This window comes from Cyprinus carpio, chromosome B20, assembly GCF_018340385.1.
Source record: "Cyprinus carpio isolate SPL01 chromosome B20, ASM1834038v1, whole genome shotgun sequence".
Taxonomy (NCBI): Eukaryota; Metazoa; Chordata; class Actinopteri; order Cypriniformes; family Cyprinidae; genus Cyprinus; species Cyprinus carpio.
Window position 1 is genome coordinate 26,581,905 of NC_056616.1, and position 22,092 is coordinate 26,603,996.

General features: G+C 36.1%; 1 protein-coding gene across 2 annotated transcripts in view; it reads right to left on the reverse strand.

Moving 5' to 3' along the window:
* Nucleotides 1-306: 306 nt before the first annotated feature.
* The window catches only part of atad2b (ATPase family AAA domain containing 2B), a 91,585-nt gene continuing 69,799 nt past the window's right edge, over nucleotides 307-22,092 (reverse strand). For both annotated transcript variants that reach the window (XM_042747374.1, XM_042747375.1), the window contains exons 25-28: nucleotides 18,532-19,095; nucleotides 17,946-18,052; nucleotides 6,082-6,210; nucleotides 307-3,372 (exon numbers count right to left, since the gene is read on the reverse strand). In XM_042747374.1, the coding sequence (XP_042603308.1) occupies nucleotides 3,331-3,372; nucleotides 6,082-6,210; nucleotides 17,946-18,052; nucleotides 18,532-19,095 (842 nt within the window). In that variant the 3' untranslated portion in view covers nucleotides 307-3,330. The remainder of the gene's footprint in view (nucleotides 3,373-6,081; nucleotides 6,211-17,945; nucleotides 18,053-18,531; nucleotides 19,096-22,092) is intronic.

Here is a 22,092-nt window from a genome sequence, read left to right on the forward strand (position 1 = left end):
TTTAAAAAAACTTGTGCCATTCCATAACTTTAAAGCCTTAAAAAAATGCCTAATAAATAAAGCCATGTTAATATTTGGAGGAACGTTAGAGACAGAGTGCCAAAGCTGAATGCTTTTGTAAGTCAACAAATGCAAGTTATTTGTGAATGTGCTGCTTTATTGGTCAATCTTACAATTTTTTTTTTTTTTTGCTATATGCCATTTAAATTTTCCAATTTAGGAACGCAGCACACTATCCAAAATGTGCCGTAACCCTTATTACAAAACAAGGCAGGACTCAGATTGAAACAGAAACACTAGAGCGACTTCAATTTGCACCTTTTATTCAAGTATATCACAGCAGTTTATTTCAGAAATTACAGTAAATATATCATTTCACAAAAGGAGGACTGCAGGGAAGGACAGAACAATATGTGTGGTTTTGATTTGCTTCATAGTAGTAAAAAGGGACACAAATTCTGGTATTACTCAAAAATAAAATTGCCTCAACCTTGTTAATCATTAAGGGGTAAAAATCTACTGATTAAATAGGATTAACTAAACAAACCATTGGTTGCCAATTTTTTTTTTCCAAAACTGAGTACTGACTTGAGAAACTCTTTTACACCAAAAACAACGGAGTTTAGTGGGTTCTATTTACCTACCTAAAGCAAAATGCTATGGTTCAGTTAATATGAATTAGACTCTGGTCAACTAAAGGTTATGAACTTTAACTTGTAGTCAAAACACATAGCACTACATAGACTTTCATGCCCACACTGTAACATTTTTAATGCAGGATTTAAGAGTTCATTTTCTAAAAAATATATTAGTGGTGCTTCTAAATGTGAAATTTCATTTTACACATTACATACTGACCAAGGTTTGATTTTTCAATTCAGGGCCAATAACATAATGCTATGCAAAATAGGGTATGTCTTACATGAATTGGCATCAACTAAAGCTCATTTTTCCCCAGATAAATTTGTGAGAAGCACAAGTGGTCAGCATTACAGTAGTTTCTTCAACGCTACACCAGTTAAGCATGTCGATGGTACTACAGGTGACGAAGAGGGACCCGGAAACGCACATTAGCCTCATAAACCTCCCCCTCATCCTCTAAAAAGAAGCATAACCACCATCATCTCCACCCTTATGGAATAAATATGAATGTAGCAGAGACCTGAGACCAGTAAACCCCGTTTCTGAACGTCGTGCAACACCTGCTACAAAAATGTGCTACATCGTGTCTCAGCACAAATTTCATGCAACAACTTTTCCAATTAGTTTCGGCTGAACAAAATGTTGAATATATGACGACGTTTAATAATTGAATAAATAACAAATGGACAGGAAATAGCACGGAGGAAAATGCGACTGCGAAATCAAAAACAATCATGAAATGGACGAAAGAAAGAAAAAAGCGTTTCACAAACATGGCCAATAAACTGTAAATCATGGGATGCACATGTAGAAAAACTGAAATATAAAGTATGTAATATTTCAGCGATATTAAAATACCATCTCGGCTCAAACGCAGAACAACCCCAAAAAAATGAAATATAATGCAAAAATGCGAACACACCCGAGGATTACTGCAGCAGCCACATGTCGGAGAGGTGATCCAGTACCTCAGCTTGAATTTCTGAAGGGCGCAGTGATATTACAGAGGTCAACAAATACTGTTTGTAAGTAAACAGGTCATTACTTTTGTCTCTTCACGTGAAAACAACTTGCTGAGGTAGCTGTGGTTCTGTCTCTCACACGCACTGCAGTAGTCCAAAGCTAACAGCTAACTCCTAGTTTTTTTCCTTTCTTTTGCATATGTCTTAAAAAGCGTTATTTTTTCCTCTTTTTTTATAGCACCGAATCCTAGACAAGGTCACGAGGACTCTTGAACTTGGATCAACGTTCTTTATAAAGCGATGAAAGCTGAGAGTTAACAAAAGTATGAGAGGGAAACCTCGGTTAATGCTACTTAAGACAATGCCAAAATCGACAAATCAAGTTATTAATGCAACAGCTAACAATATTAGACAGTGCAAGTGAACACAATGGAAACACTATAAAGGTCAAACAAAAAATATTTAAAAAAATACAACAAAAAATATAGTAATGCTCTATGTTCAAAAATTCAGCACTGCCTAGACTGCCATTTTAACTTCCAAAACATCACTTATTTTTACTCCAAATATGTTATATTACAATAAAAATGGATGGCAAAAGAAAGCCACAATGTATGATGGAGCAACCTCACTCACAAACCATGAAGATGTTGCTGGGCGACTCGAGAGGAGATTGGCAAACAGTTAACAACAACATACGCCACATATTTTTATCGGTTTGTAGCCCTGTGGCTCGTCCTCCATAAATATTTATAGTCAATATTCAGTTATGTTTTTAGCCTATTTCAAAGGTTAAGGCACATGCTAGGCAGTGCAATCTCCAGATATCTTCTCGGAAATCCAGTTAAACCAGAAAAAAAAGGCAAAACAATTAAACTATTCCAAGGGGGGAAATATGCGATGGGTCTAAGCTAAAAAGGTAAATTTGAACCAAAATCAGTCTGTTTTTCGTTGGTTTTCTGCAAACATTATAGTCTTAATAAGGAAAACGCAGGCTCATTTGTCACAAGGAAAAGTTGGTTTACAATACAGAGGCCTTGCAAGTCTTACAATTAACACCAAGTAGAAAACAACTCTAGACGTCCCTACAAACACGTGTGAGTATCTCTGTGTGGCTAAAAAGTGTTGATAATCCCAATGGTGACAAGGGGTGACATCAGGGTGGATGTAGAAAGAGGGCGATGTAGTTTATTTCCACAGTAAATGACCAGCTGAGTCGCGCTGTAGGGCATCACACTGTCCGTATACAGTTTGCCGCTGCTGGTGAGAATCTGTGTTTATGTGTTTGCTTCCAGTAGACGGAGGCTGAGGTTGCTTTGTGACATCACAAAATCTTTTATTTTGTACTGTTTGTTTGTGTTTTGTTTGCTTATCTATGAGAACAAGGAGCAGCAGACGACAAAAAATAAACAATAGCACCCAATAGCACCAAGAACGATCGTCGGCATGTATGCAAGTTTACAAAAACGAAACAAATAAAAAGGAAACCTCCAGGAGTTTTTGTGTTTGGTTCTGTTTCAGGTACCTGAGATGATAGCACCAAGGTCGCCTTTGTAAGCCTTTGTTTCTGATGTCTGCACCTTTTTTTTTTTTTCATTCCTGCTGTAATTTGAGACCGAGGCGTCCAGACCTGCTCCACATTAAGGACTTGGCTCAGAACGCCGGCCTCTCCATCTTGTATCAAAAGAGTCGCCGATCATGTTTCTCTCTGAAAGCCCTCTGTTCATCACGGGAATGTTTCGAAATGTTCAACTTGCCTTTCCATCGCCTGCAAATCAAAAGACAAGAAACAGCACTGTTAATTGTATATTTTGTTAAATGTGGATGTAATCAGAAATAAAGTAAAAAATTACTATTTTAATAGATTAAAAAGCTCAGCAGCCATTTCTCCAGTTTTGAGTGTCACATGATCCTTTAGAAATCATTCTCATTTTATTATCAATGTTGAAAAGTTTTATTTTTGTGGAAACCCTGATACATTATTTTTCATGATTTTTTTTTGATAGATGTATTGAAATAGAAATGTTGTATAACAAATGTTGTAATAATGTCATGTTTTCCCCCCCCTCCTGCTCCATGGAAAGATGAGTAAATAGGTATGCTAGCAGTAAAATGTCATGATTAATTCAAATCATCATGGTAGAACATGGTCAAAGTCACTTCATGTAAAAAGAAACCAAATCAAAGGCGATCAGCTATCAGATTTTAGTTTGGAAAGAAGTTTTCTGGTCTATTTTTACACTATGTCCTAACAATGTGACATGTTTCCAAAATAAAGCGACAGTGACAAAATCCAAAAATAATCGGTATTTAAAGCGACAGTTCACCCTAATATGTAAATTGTTCATTTATTCACCCTCATGTTTTTCAAAAATTGTATTTCTTTCTTTCTTGCATGAAACACAAAAGGAGACATCTAGTAGAGTGTCTGAGCTGCTCTCTTCCAGACAATGAAAGTAAATAGCGAACTAGAGTTGTTAAGTACAAAGAAAGCACCTTAAATGTAGTTAAATGTAGTATTATCTGTATTCATAAAGCAGCTGTGTTGATATAATTAATTAAAATTTGCTTGACAGCCAAATAAACTTTTATAGAGAGCAGTGAGAACATCAGGTTTTGATAGACACGAGGGTGAGTAAATAATGACAGAAGTTTCATTTTTGGATGAATCTGTAAAGAGGAATTTTAGACCAATGAGATTCCGCTGTGGGCGGAGCTACCCGGTGCAACATGACAAAAACAGTTATCAAGTAACTAGTCTCAGCCTCAGACGTCACATCCATGGACCGTTGGCTGAATGTCTGATGCATATGGAACACTTCAGGAGTTTCAAACTCGTCATCGGATTGGTTGAATTATACAGGATTTCCGGGAGACGTGTGTGTCGCATTCTTTAATGTTCTGCCTAGAAACAAAGATACCGTGGCACCAAACCCCGTCACAAAAGAAGAAAGCCGTCATGTTTACAACTGTGACGACCAGCGCTTATCAGGATCAACTAAACGCTGGATTCTCAAAAATATGTGAAATATTTTCAAAAGTTCCAGCCCCGAAACGTGACACTAAACGAAACGAACTGTGATTGGTTGTTTGACATGTCGGTCAAACGGCTTCTTGGGCGGGCCTTGGCGAATGAAAGCTGCCATGGAATCCAGACCTTCAGCCGTCAGTCTACTACGCAAGACTACCAAGTAACTGACTTTATCACACTGCATCTAGTTAGGACTCTGCTTTCTGTTCTTTCAAAACATACAAGGATTTAATAAGACTCTCTTTATCTGACATAGTAATTCTTATTCAGGTCAAAGTGTAACTAACAATTAAACTCTTTCGGCACAGTACAATGTGCAAACGATTAACAAAATCATGTTCAATTTCCGTTGTCCTCTGTGTATCTCAGCTCCAGTCCACCGGCTGCAAAAGATCCAACGATCTGACGGAGACCAGCGGATTAAAATCTAAACACATACAGCTTTTCCAGATGGTCTGGATTGTGAATCATCCTGGAATTAATAAATACGACTCCATTAGGGTCCTCTCAAAGAGGAATTGGTACACAACATGCAAATAAGCCTTCAGTCGCGCCGGCCATAATTCCTTAGAGCAATTCTAATCTGTTTCTGCTGGGCAGCTACCATTACTATTGTATTTGAGAACAGCGCACATAATTTCCCAGGAGGCCGTGCGAGAGCTCTCCACCATCAGTGCGCCGGCGTAATTTAAACACACAGCAGCTGTTCAGTGTGCCGTGTTCAGTCACTGTGTATCCATCTCCTCTGAGCTGCTGTCACACACACACGACACATGACTGAACTGAACATTACGAGTCATTAGTCAGTATAGAGCTACTAGTTAATAATGGGATCATTTTAATTTAGTATTCTACTGGCTCAGCATTTATTACAACAAATAACTGGAGATAAAACATACAGAGGTACTAAAACATTTTAATGCCTAATCCAGAGTTTATAACTGGTTTTCCTTCAGGAAAATAAAATAAAATGAACATGCTTTAGAAATATTTAAAATAAATACAAAAAATATACATAAATTCAAACATGCTATAGAAATATTAAACCCTAACCTTAAAACAAAATAATAATAAAATAAAAATAAAACTGATGGATTCACATGTTTTACATTAGCACCCTAAATACAATGAATATAATGTAGTATTGGATTTTATATCAAATCAAATAAATAAAGTTAATAAAATAGTGTTTAGGGAAAGTGGGTGGCCTGATAACATGTCGTACAATTACCGCACACAACCCTCTCTAAACTGTGTATTTACAATTTATATCCTTGAGTGGGTAATTCTCTTGCAATACACCCATGAAACACATGAAACTTGATTAACTGCAAAAGAAAATAGTACCCTTTATATGAGATCTTAGTAAACCAGGGCCATGAAGTCATAGAACATCATACTGATGTATGTGTGTGTGTGTGTATGTATGTGTGTGTGTGACTGAACCTCTATCAGACGGGTCTTGTCGTAGTCTCTGCGGTGCTGGTAAATACACTGGCTGAGCACTGAGTAAACTCTCTCCAGATGATCCACACTGAAGCCGTCACTTTTCACAACCACCTTCTCCAACAGAGCCTGAAACACAGGAAAATAAAACATGATTAGACAAAAAAATAAAATTACTTGATGTCATTCCAAACATGTGCAGCGGGAATTTTGATGACTGTTTTTAAAGCTCTTTTCCATCCAATTACAATGAACATAGAGTGAAGCTTTCAAACCTCAAAAACAACACAAAATCATCATGAAAGAAGTTTATATGACTCATGAGCTCATTTCAAGTCATCTGAAGTCATATGACAGCTTTGTGTGAGGATTCAAATGAGTTTATAAGAGAAGTTCATGAAAGAACCTTTTGAATATTTTCAATGAATCATTTGATTAGGTTCATAAATCTAGTGATTCGTTTGAATTGGACTGATCTGGTTCTTTAGTTCAACTCACTGATTCCATCCCTTCGCAGCAGTTACCAGCAAAAATTATCAGTGGAAATCAACTTAATTTTTCATCTGCTTCTCATACAAAGCTACAGAAGTTTTTTATGCACAACTTTAATTGTGCTTTTGTGTCTGTTTTTGCTTCATTGTAACTGCATGGAAAACCACATCAAGTCTTTAGAATGTTGACTGTTAAGCTCCTCGAGTTTGGAACAATATGAGGATGAGTAAATAACCCTTCTGCTTACAAAGGATGCATACTTGTACAAAGGTACGGTTAGATTTGAAACACACTGCCAGATTTGCCAATGCACAAGTAATATTCTTAACTCAGTGTTTATTAGTATTTGATTTGTTAATGGTAGGAGAATAATGCCACTCACATAATGGGTTTCTTTTTTTTTTTTTTTGGAGAGAAAAGCTCTTACACTTGAATAAATAATTTTTGTTCAAGTAAGATCTGGCTCAAAAGCAAGCATCTGGAAGTGAGGTAATGAATGAATCACATATAATCCTCACATATAAAATACACACGCATCAAGTATTTTTTGTAAGGTTCACGCTGACATACGGAGCAGCACAGTCTGTATCTCATTCTGATTTTTGTGGGGAAGTTTGACCTGCACCTGCTAACAAATAACATTTCAGCCAAGCATTAAAGTCGCTGATGAACGTGCGTCCTGCGGTTTGCTGCGCTGCTGGAAAATGACTGTGGCGTCTGGAACAGTCTTGAAGAGGCTTAATTTGAAGTTGAAGTTTAATGACATTGTTTTAGTTTCCAGAGACCGCGCTACAAACACGCAGTAAAGGAAATGAGAGCTGACGGCTAATGCAGTGTGGAGGGAAACTCACAGGTGCCAAATCCAGCTCATCACAGCAAACAACTCGGCCTCCTAAGAATAAAACCATGCTTAATCCGGTTCTCCAGAAAATACTATCATTTCAATTATTTCCAGACCCTTTAGGTGTGTAAAATTACAACAAGTGTTTGAATGGATAACACAAATTCAGATAATTCTGGTTTTCCAATAAAAAATTTGTTTGTGATTACTGGAAAATTAATAGACATTTCATAAACACAAAAATAGCAATTTCTGGCTTGGAAAATAATTTAAAAATTAAATGATATTCACTGTAAAAATATATAAATTTTCCAAACTTATATTCTGTACTTTAGAAGATACGAGAAAAACCATTTTAAATATTAAATATCTATATGATATCTAAATGATATCTATTTTAAATATATGCTAGTGAAAAAAAAAAAAATATATATATATTTTCTGAAAACAGCTTTTTTAACTGAATCGACCAGCCCTACTTGTACACTATTCGCTCAACTTTCAGGACCTTAATTGATTGAGAAGAGTTCTGGAAATGTTTGAAATGACAGCAACACTGCACTAAGATAAAAGATTCAGAACAGAAAATAGACCTGTTGCCGTGTTAAATATACACGAGAACTGAACACGCACTCTCATAGGAAAAAAAAGTGGAAAAATAAATGAACATTAACCCAGAGTGTAACCTCCAGAAGATAGTTTGACCAGACGCACACCTGCAAACGAAACAACTGTGACAACATTGAGCTCCCAACACGTTCACCCAGCAAGGGAGGTCAGCCATCTTCAAAAGCAATTAAGATCACGGCGACAGCTAATTAAGCCACATCATAATTTCCTTCATTTCATGCGCAGCTCCAGAATGCGAGTATTTACTGTTTGCGCTGGGTTTCATTAAAACGCCTCAGACTTCACAGTGGCCTTTCAATTGACATGTTCATCACAATGATCCTTCAGGCCAATCGTGAGCTCATCAAGTCGCGCTGGGACAAGTTATTACTCGGACTGCACTGGTCTGAGTCAACATAAACAGTGCTGCTTTCTGATAAGGTTGGAGCCCAAAAGAGCAAAGCACAAGGAGTGTGCCAAGATTAACAATAGACGGCAGTAATTGAGGACTAGGGTTTGGTTTTGGGGAGACATTTAATGAGAAAACGCATCCCCTGCGGACAGATTTGAAACCTGAAAATCTTTGCAGCATGATGGCAGCCCCTGAACTAATGAAAACAACCAAATGTGTTCATTAAAAACCACTGGAGGACACTGAAGGTAAATATCAGTGTACTGAAAAGCACGACAATAGAAAACAATCCCACTCATCAGAAACAACTAAAGTTGGTTTTATACAGATGATAGTGACTTTATTAGTTAGATAATCATGTATAATTGGTAGGGATCCATTGAATTTTCGCTAACCGAAATTTTTTGGCTGAAAATAGCAAAAAAAGCTCTTTCGGTATTAGAATAAATTGTACAGAACAATGATGTGAAGTGATCAAATAGCAACCAACGTAGAGTGAGAGGTGCTTTATAATGCAGCAAACATGTCAACAGTGTGGAAGCATTTAAGTGTCAGAGAAAGACGCAAAAATCATTACAAGCACCAACATCCAGAGGCTGTTTAGTACTGCATCACATGTCCACGATGAGAACAGGAAGTGGTGGTTGCTGGTCTCTGTTACCACGAGCTTGCGGCGCTATCTGCATGTTAGCCAGGGTTCAAAGTCCAAAGTGTAAGAAAATCTGTGCTGAACCAGTAACTCAACAGTTGCTCAGTAACATTATGAATTTGTTACATTACGACCAACATCTTCCCAAATTCATAATGAGAATCATTTATAAATCTGCTGAGGTACTGAGGTCTTCTTGTGGGTTTCTGCCAAAACAAAAGCGGGAACTCCATCAATATTCATAAATGTTAGTATTGTAATTTTACTGTTGTTCTGTAAAATAACATAAAAAGAAAGAAAATAATAATTATAATAATAATAATAATAATTACAACAGCTCTATTAATACATTTATTATAGCAGTCACACATAGTGTTCAAATTGGGATTTGTAATATTTTTTAATGTTTTTAAAAGTCGCTTCTGCTCAGCAAGGCTGCATTTTTGTACGGTAAAAAAATACATGCCTGATTCAAGAAGGGGGTCTCAAAAATATTCTTCTTCTAACTTATTAATTTTAAAATTAAACTGTGCTTTGTTGGTATAATGTCTGCCGGAATGTTAAAAATTGTTCAGCATTTAATAAATACTTTTAAATTGTTGTTTTGTAATTGATCTTCGTTTTGAAATGCAAGACAAAATAGTAAAAAGCTAAATAAAATACATGGGGTGACAAACGTGAAAAAACCTGTTCATCAGCGTTTCATTTTGTTAAGTTTCAGCTTTGGCCAAGAATTTTCATTTCGGTGCATCCCTAATAATTGGCTGAATTGGACAGAAGTGTCAGTTCCAAACTCAAAACTTTTAAAAATGGAGTAAATAGCGCAGAATCAATGCTATAAGAAGATATTGTGTTTCATTCATTTTCATCAATACATTATTAAATGCATTATTAGTCCATAAAGTAAATAGTGTAGAATAAATGTTCATGCAATTGTGTCATTTTAACATTACATTATTAGTCCATTAAGTGTGGTAAAAATGTTGTTACTTCGTAAGTAGCAGCAGATTAGCAAAATTTGTCAGCATCTTGTACCATTACATTTCTGGCTAAATATGCTATATATAAAAAATTATTATAAAATATTGCATATTACATAAAATTAAACATTTTAACTTACTTTTGAATTGATATTTTAAATTCATTGCAATATCAATTCATTAATACTTACATATTTATTCAGTATTTCGATCAAAAACTCTTAAAACTGTCAGAAAACAGTCAATGGGATTACGGTGACATAACATGTTATGAATGATGGGAGAAAATGCTAAATAATTAGTAAATATCACATTTGACTAACGTGTCAGTTACAGGGATTAGGTGTGGAGCTTGCTGTTTGTCTGGGTTGTTGCTTCATCTCAGTATCACTGACTGTGGGAGTACGGTCATGGATGGCAGATTCCCTCCATCAACCCTGAATAGAACGGTAATCCTAGCTTTAAAACACTTGTTCACACAGTCCATTTGACTTTCGCTAGAAGACTCGTTTTGTAATAACCTGACCGGCCCAGACATCAAATCCACAGATGTTGTGATACGGAGAACAAGCCACTCAAATAACGGGAAGATTGACATTTTCACAGCAATTTAAAGCCTCAAACACATTTTATTCCATAAAGTATTCAAGAAATGTCCAGGTTCCCCTACATACTATTATAAAACGGATAGTTCCGGTCCTTGATTCTGATTGGTTGAGACACGTTTGAAGCATAGACTGTACAAAAACATGGACATAGTGTCCATGACGTCACACATAGATTCCTGAAGAGTGTTTTTGAAGCTCAAAGTTGGCGGAGGAGGCCATTACTATCTTGGCAGCGCGTCACTACCAAATAATCGAAAATAGGCAAAGAGGCGGGAGCTGGTTGCTGAAACCATGTCCACCTGGCTCGACGGCAGTGTCAGCAGCGGCAATCCACCTGTCACTCAAGTGACCACGCCCTTAATTATGCAGAACTTTAAGGCTTAATATAATTTTAACGGATGAGTTATAAAAAAAATTCACCCCCCTCACAGTTGTCATGAAGGGCAAAATTAGCTATATAGACCAAAATCATTTTTTGCACCAGGTTGTAAACATGTTTTTTCTGCTGTAAAGTTGGGCATTTTAACATGGGGAGTCTATGGGACTGACTCCCTTTTGCATCCAGCCTCTAGCAGCCAGTTGACGAATTAAAGTTTAAGTCACTTCCATGTTGGCTTCACGAGTGAGAGCGGGAGGTTGCCACTTGGTTCGAAGCTGTTGTAAATTACACTAAAACACACACCTTTGTTTAGCTCTGTGTGTTGCTCGGCAACCACTTTGTTGGAACCACAAAGGTTTCTGAGGAACTACGTTGTTCGGTGAAAGAATACTTAGATCATTACTCTTTATTTGCTCTGTTTTATTCTGTGAAACCTTACTACGTATTTGGAATAACTGCATTATAAAAGCAATAAGCCCCAAGAAGCCATGGTTTACAGTAAATTTATAACAGCTAAGGGGGTTTAACTCCACTTCGCCTCGTGCCTAACAACACCCCTTAGCTGGTATAAATTCACTGTAAACCACGGATTCTTGGGGCTTACTGCTTTAATAACATCCAGAGATATATCCGTATTAAAATTGTATTTAAATAGTACAAATATTACAGTAACTGCCGGATGAACCATCGTTTCACCAGCCTACACAGATACACAAAGTTCAGCAAGTTATAAATATTTTGCAATGTAAAAACTAAATAAAAAAATAAAAAAGAGAAAAGGGAAATTGTTAATCTACTTAACAAAAGGTCAAGACAGATTGACATTGCAGTAAAAGTTGATTCTCAAAACTACTTTGCTTAAAAAAACAAAAGGCCAAAATGTTATGCCACAAAGAAGAAAAAAAATAGTTTTTACTTTTATACAATAAAATACTTCATATACTGTATGTAATATTGGTTTTATGAACACTGAACAATGTTTTTAAAGCTGGTGTAATTCAAATTAATTATTAAATTGTTATGCACACACATTTAGTTTATCTGTTTTAAAAATGATTAAATAATGAAACCAATACTATTCTTAAAACTGAGGGCTATATTATAAATAATGTTAAATAATAAATACTGTTAAATAATTTAGTCAGATTTTCTGAGCTAGATTCAGATTTTGCAAGCCAGAATCAGACAGGCTGTGATTAAGGTAGAAATGTTCAGAGAAAGAGAAGCACACTTGCCAGTTTTTAATTTTAATACAAATCTCTCATGTGCTCAAGCTGCAGAACATGTATAATACATTCTATTAAGACAAACTGAAAGCTGAAATGGTCAAGTTAGAGAAGTGGAAGAAGTGATGCAACCGCGGTGGAAGATCCACAGGATGAACTGTGTAAAATTAAACCTTTGAGATTAATTTGAGACACATAAGGCTGTATTGTGCTGCACTGGGTAATATTACTATTACACACTGAGATGGAAAAGATTTTTCATTTAATCCTACAGAAAAGCAGACTTTAGAGCTTGGATATTAAAAGAATAGTTCACCCAGAAATGAAAAGCACAAAAAAAAAGAAAAAAATCATAAAAGTAGTCCAAACAACCCATGCAATGTATTCCTGTCCTCTGAAGCTACAGTGTAAGAAAGCTTTGTGTTAGAAACAGACTGAATGGACTACGAAAGCTGTGTGGACTAAAAAATGGCACCGCTGGTGCTAATGTCTCTCTCAAATGTGGATAAAATGACCAAAATGCACACTGCCAACTAAAGTAAGAATTAAAAGAACAGCAACAACAATGAATACTGGTGAAAAGCTAAGGACTAAAACATTTTTGTTGTGTTAATCCTATAAAACCTACTGTATCATGTTTGATACTCAAATTTTTAAGGCCTCTAAATTATCAATATGATTAAAACTTTGCTGAAAAGCATGTTTTACACAAACATCCACAAGCCTTCTTCTGTCCTCTAATTTATAGTTTATACTTTTAAGAAAGCAATAGATCTTTTAGTATAATTGTAAAAATGTCCATCTTGAGGTCGTGGTTTACATGTCTTTTTTTTTTTTTTGTATGTGGGGGGGAAATCTTTACTTATTTTAATAAAATATAAGAATAATATTGTTAGTGATACTTCAATATAACCACACACATAAGCAACTTTTGGAGATTTACAGGTGCATCTCAATTAATTAGAATGTTGTGGAAAAGTTAATTTCAGTAATTCAACTCAAATTGTGAAACTCCTGTATTAAATAAATTCATGCACACAGACAGAAGTAGTTTAAGTCTTTGGCTCTTATAATTGTGATGATTTTGGCTCACATTTATCAAAAATACACCAATTCACTATCTCAACAAATAAGAATACTTCATAAGACCAATAAAAAAAACATTTTTAGTGAATTGTTGGCCTTCTGGAAGTATGTTCATTTACTGTACATGTACTCAATACTTTGTAGGGGCTCCTTTTGCTTTAATTACTGCCTCAATTCGACGTGGCATGGAGGTGATCAGTTTGTGGCACTGCTGAGGTGGTATGGAAGCCCAGGTTTCTTTGACAGTGGCCTTCAGCTCATCTGCATGTTTTGGGCTCGTTTTCATTTTTCATGTTTCAGTTTTCATTCTTCAATCCTCATAAGGCTGCGGTTCTCTCGTTTGGTTGTGCATCTTTTTCTTCCACACAACTTTCTGTTAACATGCTTAGATACAGCACTCTGTGAACAACCAGCTTCTTTGGCAAATTGAATGTTTGTGGCTTACCCTCCTTGTGAAGGGTGTCAATGATTGTCTTCTGGACAACTGTCAGATCAGCAGTCTTCTCCATGATTGTGTAGCCTAGTGAACCAAACCGAGAGACCATTTTGAAGGCTCAGGAAACCTTTGCAGGCGTTTTGAGTTGATTAGCTGATTGGCATGTCACCATATTCTAATTTGTTGAGTTAGTGAATTGGTGGGTTTTTGTTAAATGTGAGCCAAAATGATCACAATTAAAAGAACCAAAGACTTAAACTACTTCATTCTGTGTGCACTGAATTCATTTAATACACGAGTTTCACAATTTGAGTTGAATTACTGAAATAAATGAACTTTTCCACAACATTCTAATTTATTGAGATGCACCTGTACTTGATTATCCATGTCTTAAAAAAAAAAAAAAAGAAAAAAACATGTTAAAATGTAGCAAATACTATATATCATACAGGCTTTTGAGGAATCTTTTGAAGAATCTCTATTTGTTCTATATATACATTTTATACATTGCATTATATGTTCATCCCCACATTTAAAGAGATTTAATAATAAAACTAAGCATTTAAATACCATCTTACATTATATATATAAAAAATTTGAAAATATAGGGTGACAACTGATATTTATATGCATTTTATGTAAGCAGTCTGATATACTGTTAAGATCTCATTAATTTACAAGCTATCTGAATTTCATCTTACTTTTCAGCCATGTAAATATCAGCAACTGCACCAAAATGTGCATATTTTTGCTCATTTTGTGCATATAAATAATACAGAGAAGTGTGAGTTCCATATTTCAACTACTGTATATCAGTGTATGAGCCACTGAAGCCTTTATGTATCAAATAATACTCAAAATACACTGTGCTGCTGAAGTCTTTGCTTGAGCTACTGACAGGTTCGACAATCAATTGCCCCTGGGCTTAATGTGACACGTATCAATCAAATTTAGCCCAGTACTAGCTACTAAAAAAGAAAAAAAGTTTAAAAACACAGACTTAAGGTTTGAACTGCCAAATATAGTAATGTCTTACACAGTCTGATGTGCTGTCCAAAATGTCAAATCTCTAACTCGTTCTAAAACAAGGGTTAGGGTTCAGCCAATCAGAACCAATTACATGTTTGCCTCTCCTGTTGTCATTTCCAGTGACAGCAGAAGTAAAGCAGAGATATTGTCAAACTGGCGTGACATTTTCCTTTGGTTTCTTTGTATTGGTCGGGCATCTATTTTGTGTACTAAAATGCACCAAAACAACAGAATCAATGGACCCACTACGACTCATTAGCATATAAATGGCGTAATGCCTCACCATTATCATGTCTAAATAAAGATGACTAGCATAATTTCGCACATACTAAGACAGGCGTTCTATAAACGCCTATTTCAACCGTCTGAATCGGATGTAATTCTCAGCTTGGTAAGTTTGGGCCAATATATCAAACACATGTACAAGCACGTTGAAGTTTAGGCGAACGGTACCCTAGCATAGCACGCGTTTATGTTTGGCTAGCGCTGTACCATAGCAAAGTATGTGTTGCAAGCTGGCAAGATCTATTTCCTGGCATGTGTTTTCCATCAGTTCAGTCAAGAGCTAATTTATTTTAGCTCTCTTCACACTTAAACATTCGGTGTTGCTAAGAGAGCAGAAGTAAAAACTGCCTGAAAAAGGCTCTCTGAAGAATAAACTGCTGAAATCACAAAAATATAAATAGGCACAATTATCAAATTTAACTTAATTATATTGACAATATGAAGTTCATTTAGTCAATTTGCATGCAATTTAAACATGCAGCTGAAGCTGGGTACATTTCATTAAAATTAACTTTTCACAATAAAACCAAAAGACAAAACAAATATTATACATTACATATATTATAGAATTATATAATATGCTTTGCATGATAACGGCAAAGTTTTTGTTCCCTTATTTTTTTTAGCTTACTTTTTGTTCTCTGTCTGTCATCTAACTATTTATAAAATTATGCATGTTATTTATTATATAATGTACTTTTTATTTAGTGTCCCATATTCCCTACAAATAAGTCATAAATGTCTAAACTAAAGTCATAAATGTAATAAATAAAAAAAATACAATAAACCTTATTAAAATTAAGTTAAAAAAATAAAAACTCTAAAATAATATATAAATTAACTGGGTGCATGTCATGAAAACATCACGTTTCACCCTAAAATTAAAAGACTTAAAGGAGCTAATACAGTATACACCATATAATACATTGTTTTCCACCCTAAAAAGGTTAAATATTAAAATAAAATACAAAAATTTAAATAAAATAAAATACATTTAAATAATAACAATAAATTAATATCACAATACAAAACCATCCAATAAATAGGCTTCATTTTCTTGAAGGATATTATAACTTCTTATTTCCTTTTGTTTGATGTTGTGGTGAAATGTGCACTAGACACGTTCTTGACAGGTTTCCTGAAATTCACCCAGCTAGAAAACCGAACAGGGAACATGTCAGACTGAAAACGGACCAATCTCTTTGGTCATGAGAACAGCAGACATGAAGCTTGACATGCTATAATAAGCATGCTTTTAAGAAAACATTAAACGTAAAACCTTCAGCTGTGTCCAAGGCAAAGACAGATTTAGACAAGCATGTCTTCTAGTAGAGCGATGGAGCCAAATAGCCACGATCACATTAAAGATCCAGGGAGGAGACAACCCTTCCAGATCTCCAGGCTCAACTTGTGTGGTTTTTCACTGTTCTGTGGTCTTTATATTCAGTGTTATTATGCATCCACACACTGACACATGATGTGATGCTGGCTTCTTACGATGCAAAAAAACTATCAAGGCAAGATGAAGCTCATAGTTTCCTGTGACGGCCCTTTAATACCAAACCTATTTGAGGGCCGTGCTACGCTGCAAAAATGTCAATAATAATGAGCGCATCTCCAGTCGATGAATATGAATGAAGCACAGGAAAACAGCCCACTTTTCATTCCTAATATGTGTCAGGCATTTTGCCACCCCAAACAGGAGATACCTGCTTAAACGGCAACTTTCACCCCACTTCAACAGCAATTCAATTTGTTCCATAAGCCAGGGATGAAAAAGCAATTATTCACAGCATCCGTCACTTCACGATCTGTTTCTTAAAGATAAAGCCTTTTCTGGGTAAATGAACAAATAAGCCGGTGGATTAGTGCCACACGTGCTTCCGGGCCTTCGCCCCCCATTGCTTCGCACAGCCCAGCAACCGGCGAGTCTTCAGGGGGGGTTTCAGTGATGGTAGTGTGATAGATGATGTGGCGGTGGGGTGTGTCGCTTGTCGTCATGCGATAGAGTCGACTGGGACATCTCTTCTTCAGATGCTCCGGTCACCAGTCTGAGCACTACAGTTGGCACGCTGGTCCTGGTGAGAAGAAAACTCAGCACGCCTGCCATTTGCCGTGTTGAAAGTGTAAGTCTCACACATATTTCACTCGCTAGCTAGCAAACAGGATGTGAGGCATATTAAGTCACATTAAGGGTGTGTTCCTTTTTACTATTCTATTATAAATAAAAAGGCTGTATACAGTGTAGAAAGCAGTACATAGTATGCAAACTAGTATTCCCTTCTAAAAACACATTTTAAAGAAGACGAACTTGCTAAAAGATGCACTGGTGCTTTCTAGAGAGGAACAAAAGCACAAATGTGCTCGTAACGAGAAACAAAATCGATGATTGCCGCCCTAATTTGATGAACTTGATAGCAAATAATTAAATGGAAATGAATGACTCTGTGAATGAGAGTGAATGAATCCCTCCAAAAATGGCCTAAACAGCCTAATGATGATGATGATGAAGCAGTCTCCACACACTGATGAGTTTCTTTCCGAAATGACTTGATGATTGGAGTGATTTCCCTCCTTCTGAGATCGGTACATTACAGCACAGCTACAGTACGTTAATGTGTGCAGAGAGCTTATGGGATGTGCTTATGGATGTATGTTACTTCTGAACAATTACTGGAGATAATCACAGACACCGGAAATCCGCATTTCTAAAGTTTGATCTGGGTTATGATGTTGGTTTCAGAGGTGGGGAAAAAATCATTGCAATTTCCTCAAGTATTAAAACACATTTTAGTTCTTAAGAATGACTCATAACAATAATATTCATCTTACTTTGAGTCGCTGGTGGTCAACCACGAGAGCCGGAGGTGGCGGAAGTTCCACAGCCTCCTCGAGTCCGACAGCCGCCTCGTCTGACTTTTTCTTCCCGTTTGATGAACCTACTAAATGGAAGCAAAGTCACACTCTGTAAAAAACAAACCCGAGCACACATCACACCAGAAACGGACAACACCTGGTGAAGGACAGGCACGTTTGCAGACGTATATAAAGAGACGAGTCCGCAGGGTGTTTCTGTTGGTGTATTTAACTCTCGGCAGGAGAAACGCTCACAAACAGATGGTGTTTTGAAGTCCAAAAACAGAGCTTTTTTCTCCAAACTGTGATTAACCATTCAGTTGACTATTAATATTAGAAATAATTCATCTGTTCTGCATGTTTATGGACATCTGGTAAGACTAAAATGTTATTTTGGACAGTTTTAATTATTTAATTACACTTGCATACGTGAGAGAATTATATATAATTATGTTTATTGCCGTGTTGTGCATCTCTAAATTCAGTACATTAACATTTTAAATGTATGAAAATACATGCTTAGTTAATACTTTGGTGTTTGTGAAGTCTTCCTACGCCATACCTTCTGTTTCATGGTCTCCATCAGATGCCGTCCCCTCCGCTGATGTCATATTCTCCTCTGCATTGCATTCTGGGGCAGAAGGCTCCTTATGCTCTGCTTCAAGTGCATCTTTATTAATAGAGCCTAGCTCGGTTTCTTTATCAAGAGCCTCACTGTACACACTGTCCATAGATTCATTTCCATTCACACACTCTTGAAGAGCAGGGACTGTTGTGGCCTCCTTACTGCTGGAAGCCTCCTCTGAGTGGGCCTTGATGGGCTCCTTCTCGCCCTGAGGGTCCTGGTTGGCCGTTGGCTCAGAGGAATTCTCCTCCTCCGTGGAGAGGATGTGTCCGTTGGCCTGGAGTGGTTGCTTGTCAGGATGGAGCTCCATGGCATCACAGGACGACTCGTCTTGGGTAAGACAAGTGTCACCTTGCACCATTGCAGCAGAGTCGTCCGCTCCCTCCTCCTCCTCTTCCGGTTCGTCATCTTCCTCCGCTTCCTCCTTTTTATAGCTCTTTTTCTTCCTAATGATGCCCCGCCCCCAAATCGGTCGCCGCCGCAACTTGCGCTTTATGATATCTGAAGACAAAAAAAAAAAAAAAAAAAGATTTAAGTCAACTAAGAGAGCAAACAAGAAATGCAGATTATTAATTCATCCTGCAAGATTGCAAATCGAGAACAGTTCAGTAGGAAACTAGCTTGGGGGAATATTCCAAGTTTTTTTTTTTTTTTCATGCAAATTAGAAATCATTTCAATTTGTAATTTGTTACTCCAAAAAAAATAAAAAATACAAATAAAATTGCTTTTAACACTAAATGTTGATATAATTGAATCACAACTGAAACTACAACATTCACACTGGAGAGATGTAGTGTTTCAACAAAAAATTAATCTGCAGAATTCATTTAAAACATTCTTTTGCACTTTTCTTGCTTCACTTTTACCCAGTAAAAGCACTGCATATAAGCAGCTCTGACCATGAGAAGGAACAGTTTCTACATATTTACAATTATGAAATAAAATAAATAAATAAATAAAAATAATAATAATCTATTCAAAACAAATGATGCTATTAAAAAAAAAAATAAAATAAAATGTGAGACAAACTAAAAAAATTAAATAAGCCAAACTGACAATAAATCCAAAGAGTAAAAATAGAAAATAGTAATTGCTTCTGCACATTGAAATTTATAAAACCTCAAAAAATAAATTGCACATAATCATTTTCAATCAAAACTTAAAGCTACAAACTAAAACACTCAATTTTGATTTCATGGGTTCTTTAAATATGGCATATACTTTAAGAGTAATAGAATAAAAATTACGCAAAATTTGTGATACAGTACAGTATATACAGAAACATTTGAAAGCTTTCAAGCTGTGCAAGGTCTTGCATTTTAATAACTTACATTCACCTCGCAATTCTCGTTCACTAATTACATGCAAAACCCCTGTCAGAATCCCGGGTGTTGGAAGAGGGTCTAACCATTCATTAGACATGACTGACTGCATGATGAACTTCTCACCCTCATGTCTCATAGTCACTCAGATGACAACGAGAGAGAGGGGAAAGAGGGAAAAAAAAGTGTGTTGTCGTGAGCGTCACCGGGAAGCTTATGCTGAGAGCTCCAGAAGCACGGCGAGAAAAATAGACAGAGGCGGGTGGGCCAATCTGTTAGCGCTACACGACACCTGTCCACTGTGTAATTGGTCGGAGAGGGAGAGAAAGGGGGGATATGGAAAAAAACAGAGGGGGAGAATTGCTGGGCACGCAGGAGGCCATGCTTAAAGTCATAATTGAAAACAATGGATGGCAGCCCAGATGTGCGCCATATATCTGAGCCCAAAAGGATTGGGCTAATTTTCCTCCACCGGCTGCTGGTGTTTCCTTTTGGGCTTTGGTGACTGAGTACTCACACTCCACTCACAATAATGGATTCCCACAACACCCCTCCTATTCTAAATACAACAGTTTTTTTTTTTTTAAATCGGAGAGGTTGATTGCGAAACACTTGGTGCTCCCTTTGGATGTAATCAGAATGATCGAGTGAGTTGTGGGAGAGAGAGGGAACAAGCAAGTGGAAGAGAGAAAAAGGAGGACCTTGGAGATTGCCAACATATGGATAGAAAATGAAGCAAGAGAGGGGAGCAAAAGTGAAAAATAGGGGGAGAAAAAAGCTTTTCCATTTCCAAAAATGCAGTAAAAACTTCAGGGTGAAGAGGCTAAAGGTCAGACGCTGTAAAACTTTAACAGGCTTCATTCCACGCGTTCCTCTGCTGGATTCACAGCACAGGTCTGGGGCAACAGGTCTCCAGTTCAACAGCTGGGCTTTTTACTGTCTGCTCCTTCTGCTGTAACTGCAGTCTAAGACTCTTAACTAGAGGACACGTGTGCTTCAGGTGCTACGCAGATTTTGTTTTGTAATCCTTTTAAACAAAAAAAATAATAATAATAACATTGAAACAATTAATCATGATTAATCTTGTGATTCTTTTTATTTTTGCATGAGAGAAAAAGCAATTTGTGTAATTTGTGTGGATGACTCTTGTATCAGAACATGTGTCTGTTTATCACTCACAGGATTGACTTGGATTAAAAATTGCGGTAAGACTTTACTTTAAGCTTTTATGTATAATGCATTATAAAAGTAGTTTTAATGCATTAATTATGCCTTGTAATGCATTGTACAATCTCATAAATAATTGTAACCACAGTTAATACATTATAACATCTATCAATTCATTGTTACACTATGCCTTTTAAATTCAGTCATAATTATTTACGACAAGATATAATGTATTAAAATGCACATTATGAATAATTATAATGCATTATGGCATTTAATAACCCTTTATAATTCATTACACATAAAGGCTGTAAGTAAAGTGTTACCAAATTTCTAACCTAACTTAAAAGTGACTGACCTAATCTAAAATAAAACTAACCAAACATTTTTAATTAAAAGTGACTAACATTAAACAAAACGATATGTACAATTAGTTTTTTTGCTTTCATTCAAAAAGGAATAAAAATAAAGATTAAATAATCGCAAGTATGCAAGTCATTCAATATTAGGTTATGTTAGGGTAGTCACTTTGTTTTCTAAGTTATGTAGGGTTAATCACAAACAATAAAACAAAGTGACTAAACTAACAACAATATAACATAAAAAACAAAGTGACTCATCTAACAACATTATCACAAACAATGTGACTCATCTAACATAACCTAACAAAAAATAACAAATTGACTAACTTAACATATTCTAATATTACAAAGTGACATACATATATACCGTAAGTGGCTAACCTAACAAAGTGACTAACATAATAAACAAACTGACATGACATGACACTGTGAATAACCTAATGTAACCAATTATAACAGATTAACATAACATAAAACAGCGCTTAACCTAACACAACAACATAAAAAAAAGTGAATAAGCTAATATAACAAAATATAAACTTTACTACCTAAATTAAAATAAAATTATTAACAGGCCATAAAATGCATCCGAGTTCAGTAAAATAATGCTTCAGCTGCGCAACAGATGCAACAGTCTGTTGCATAT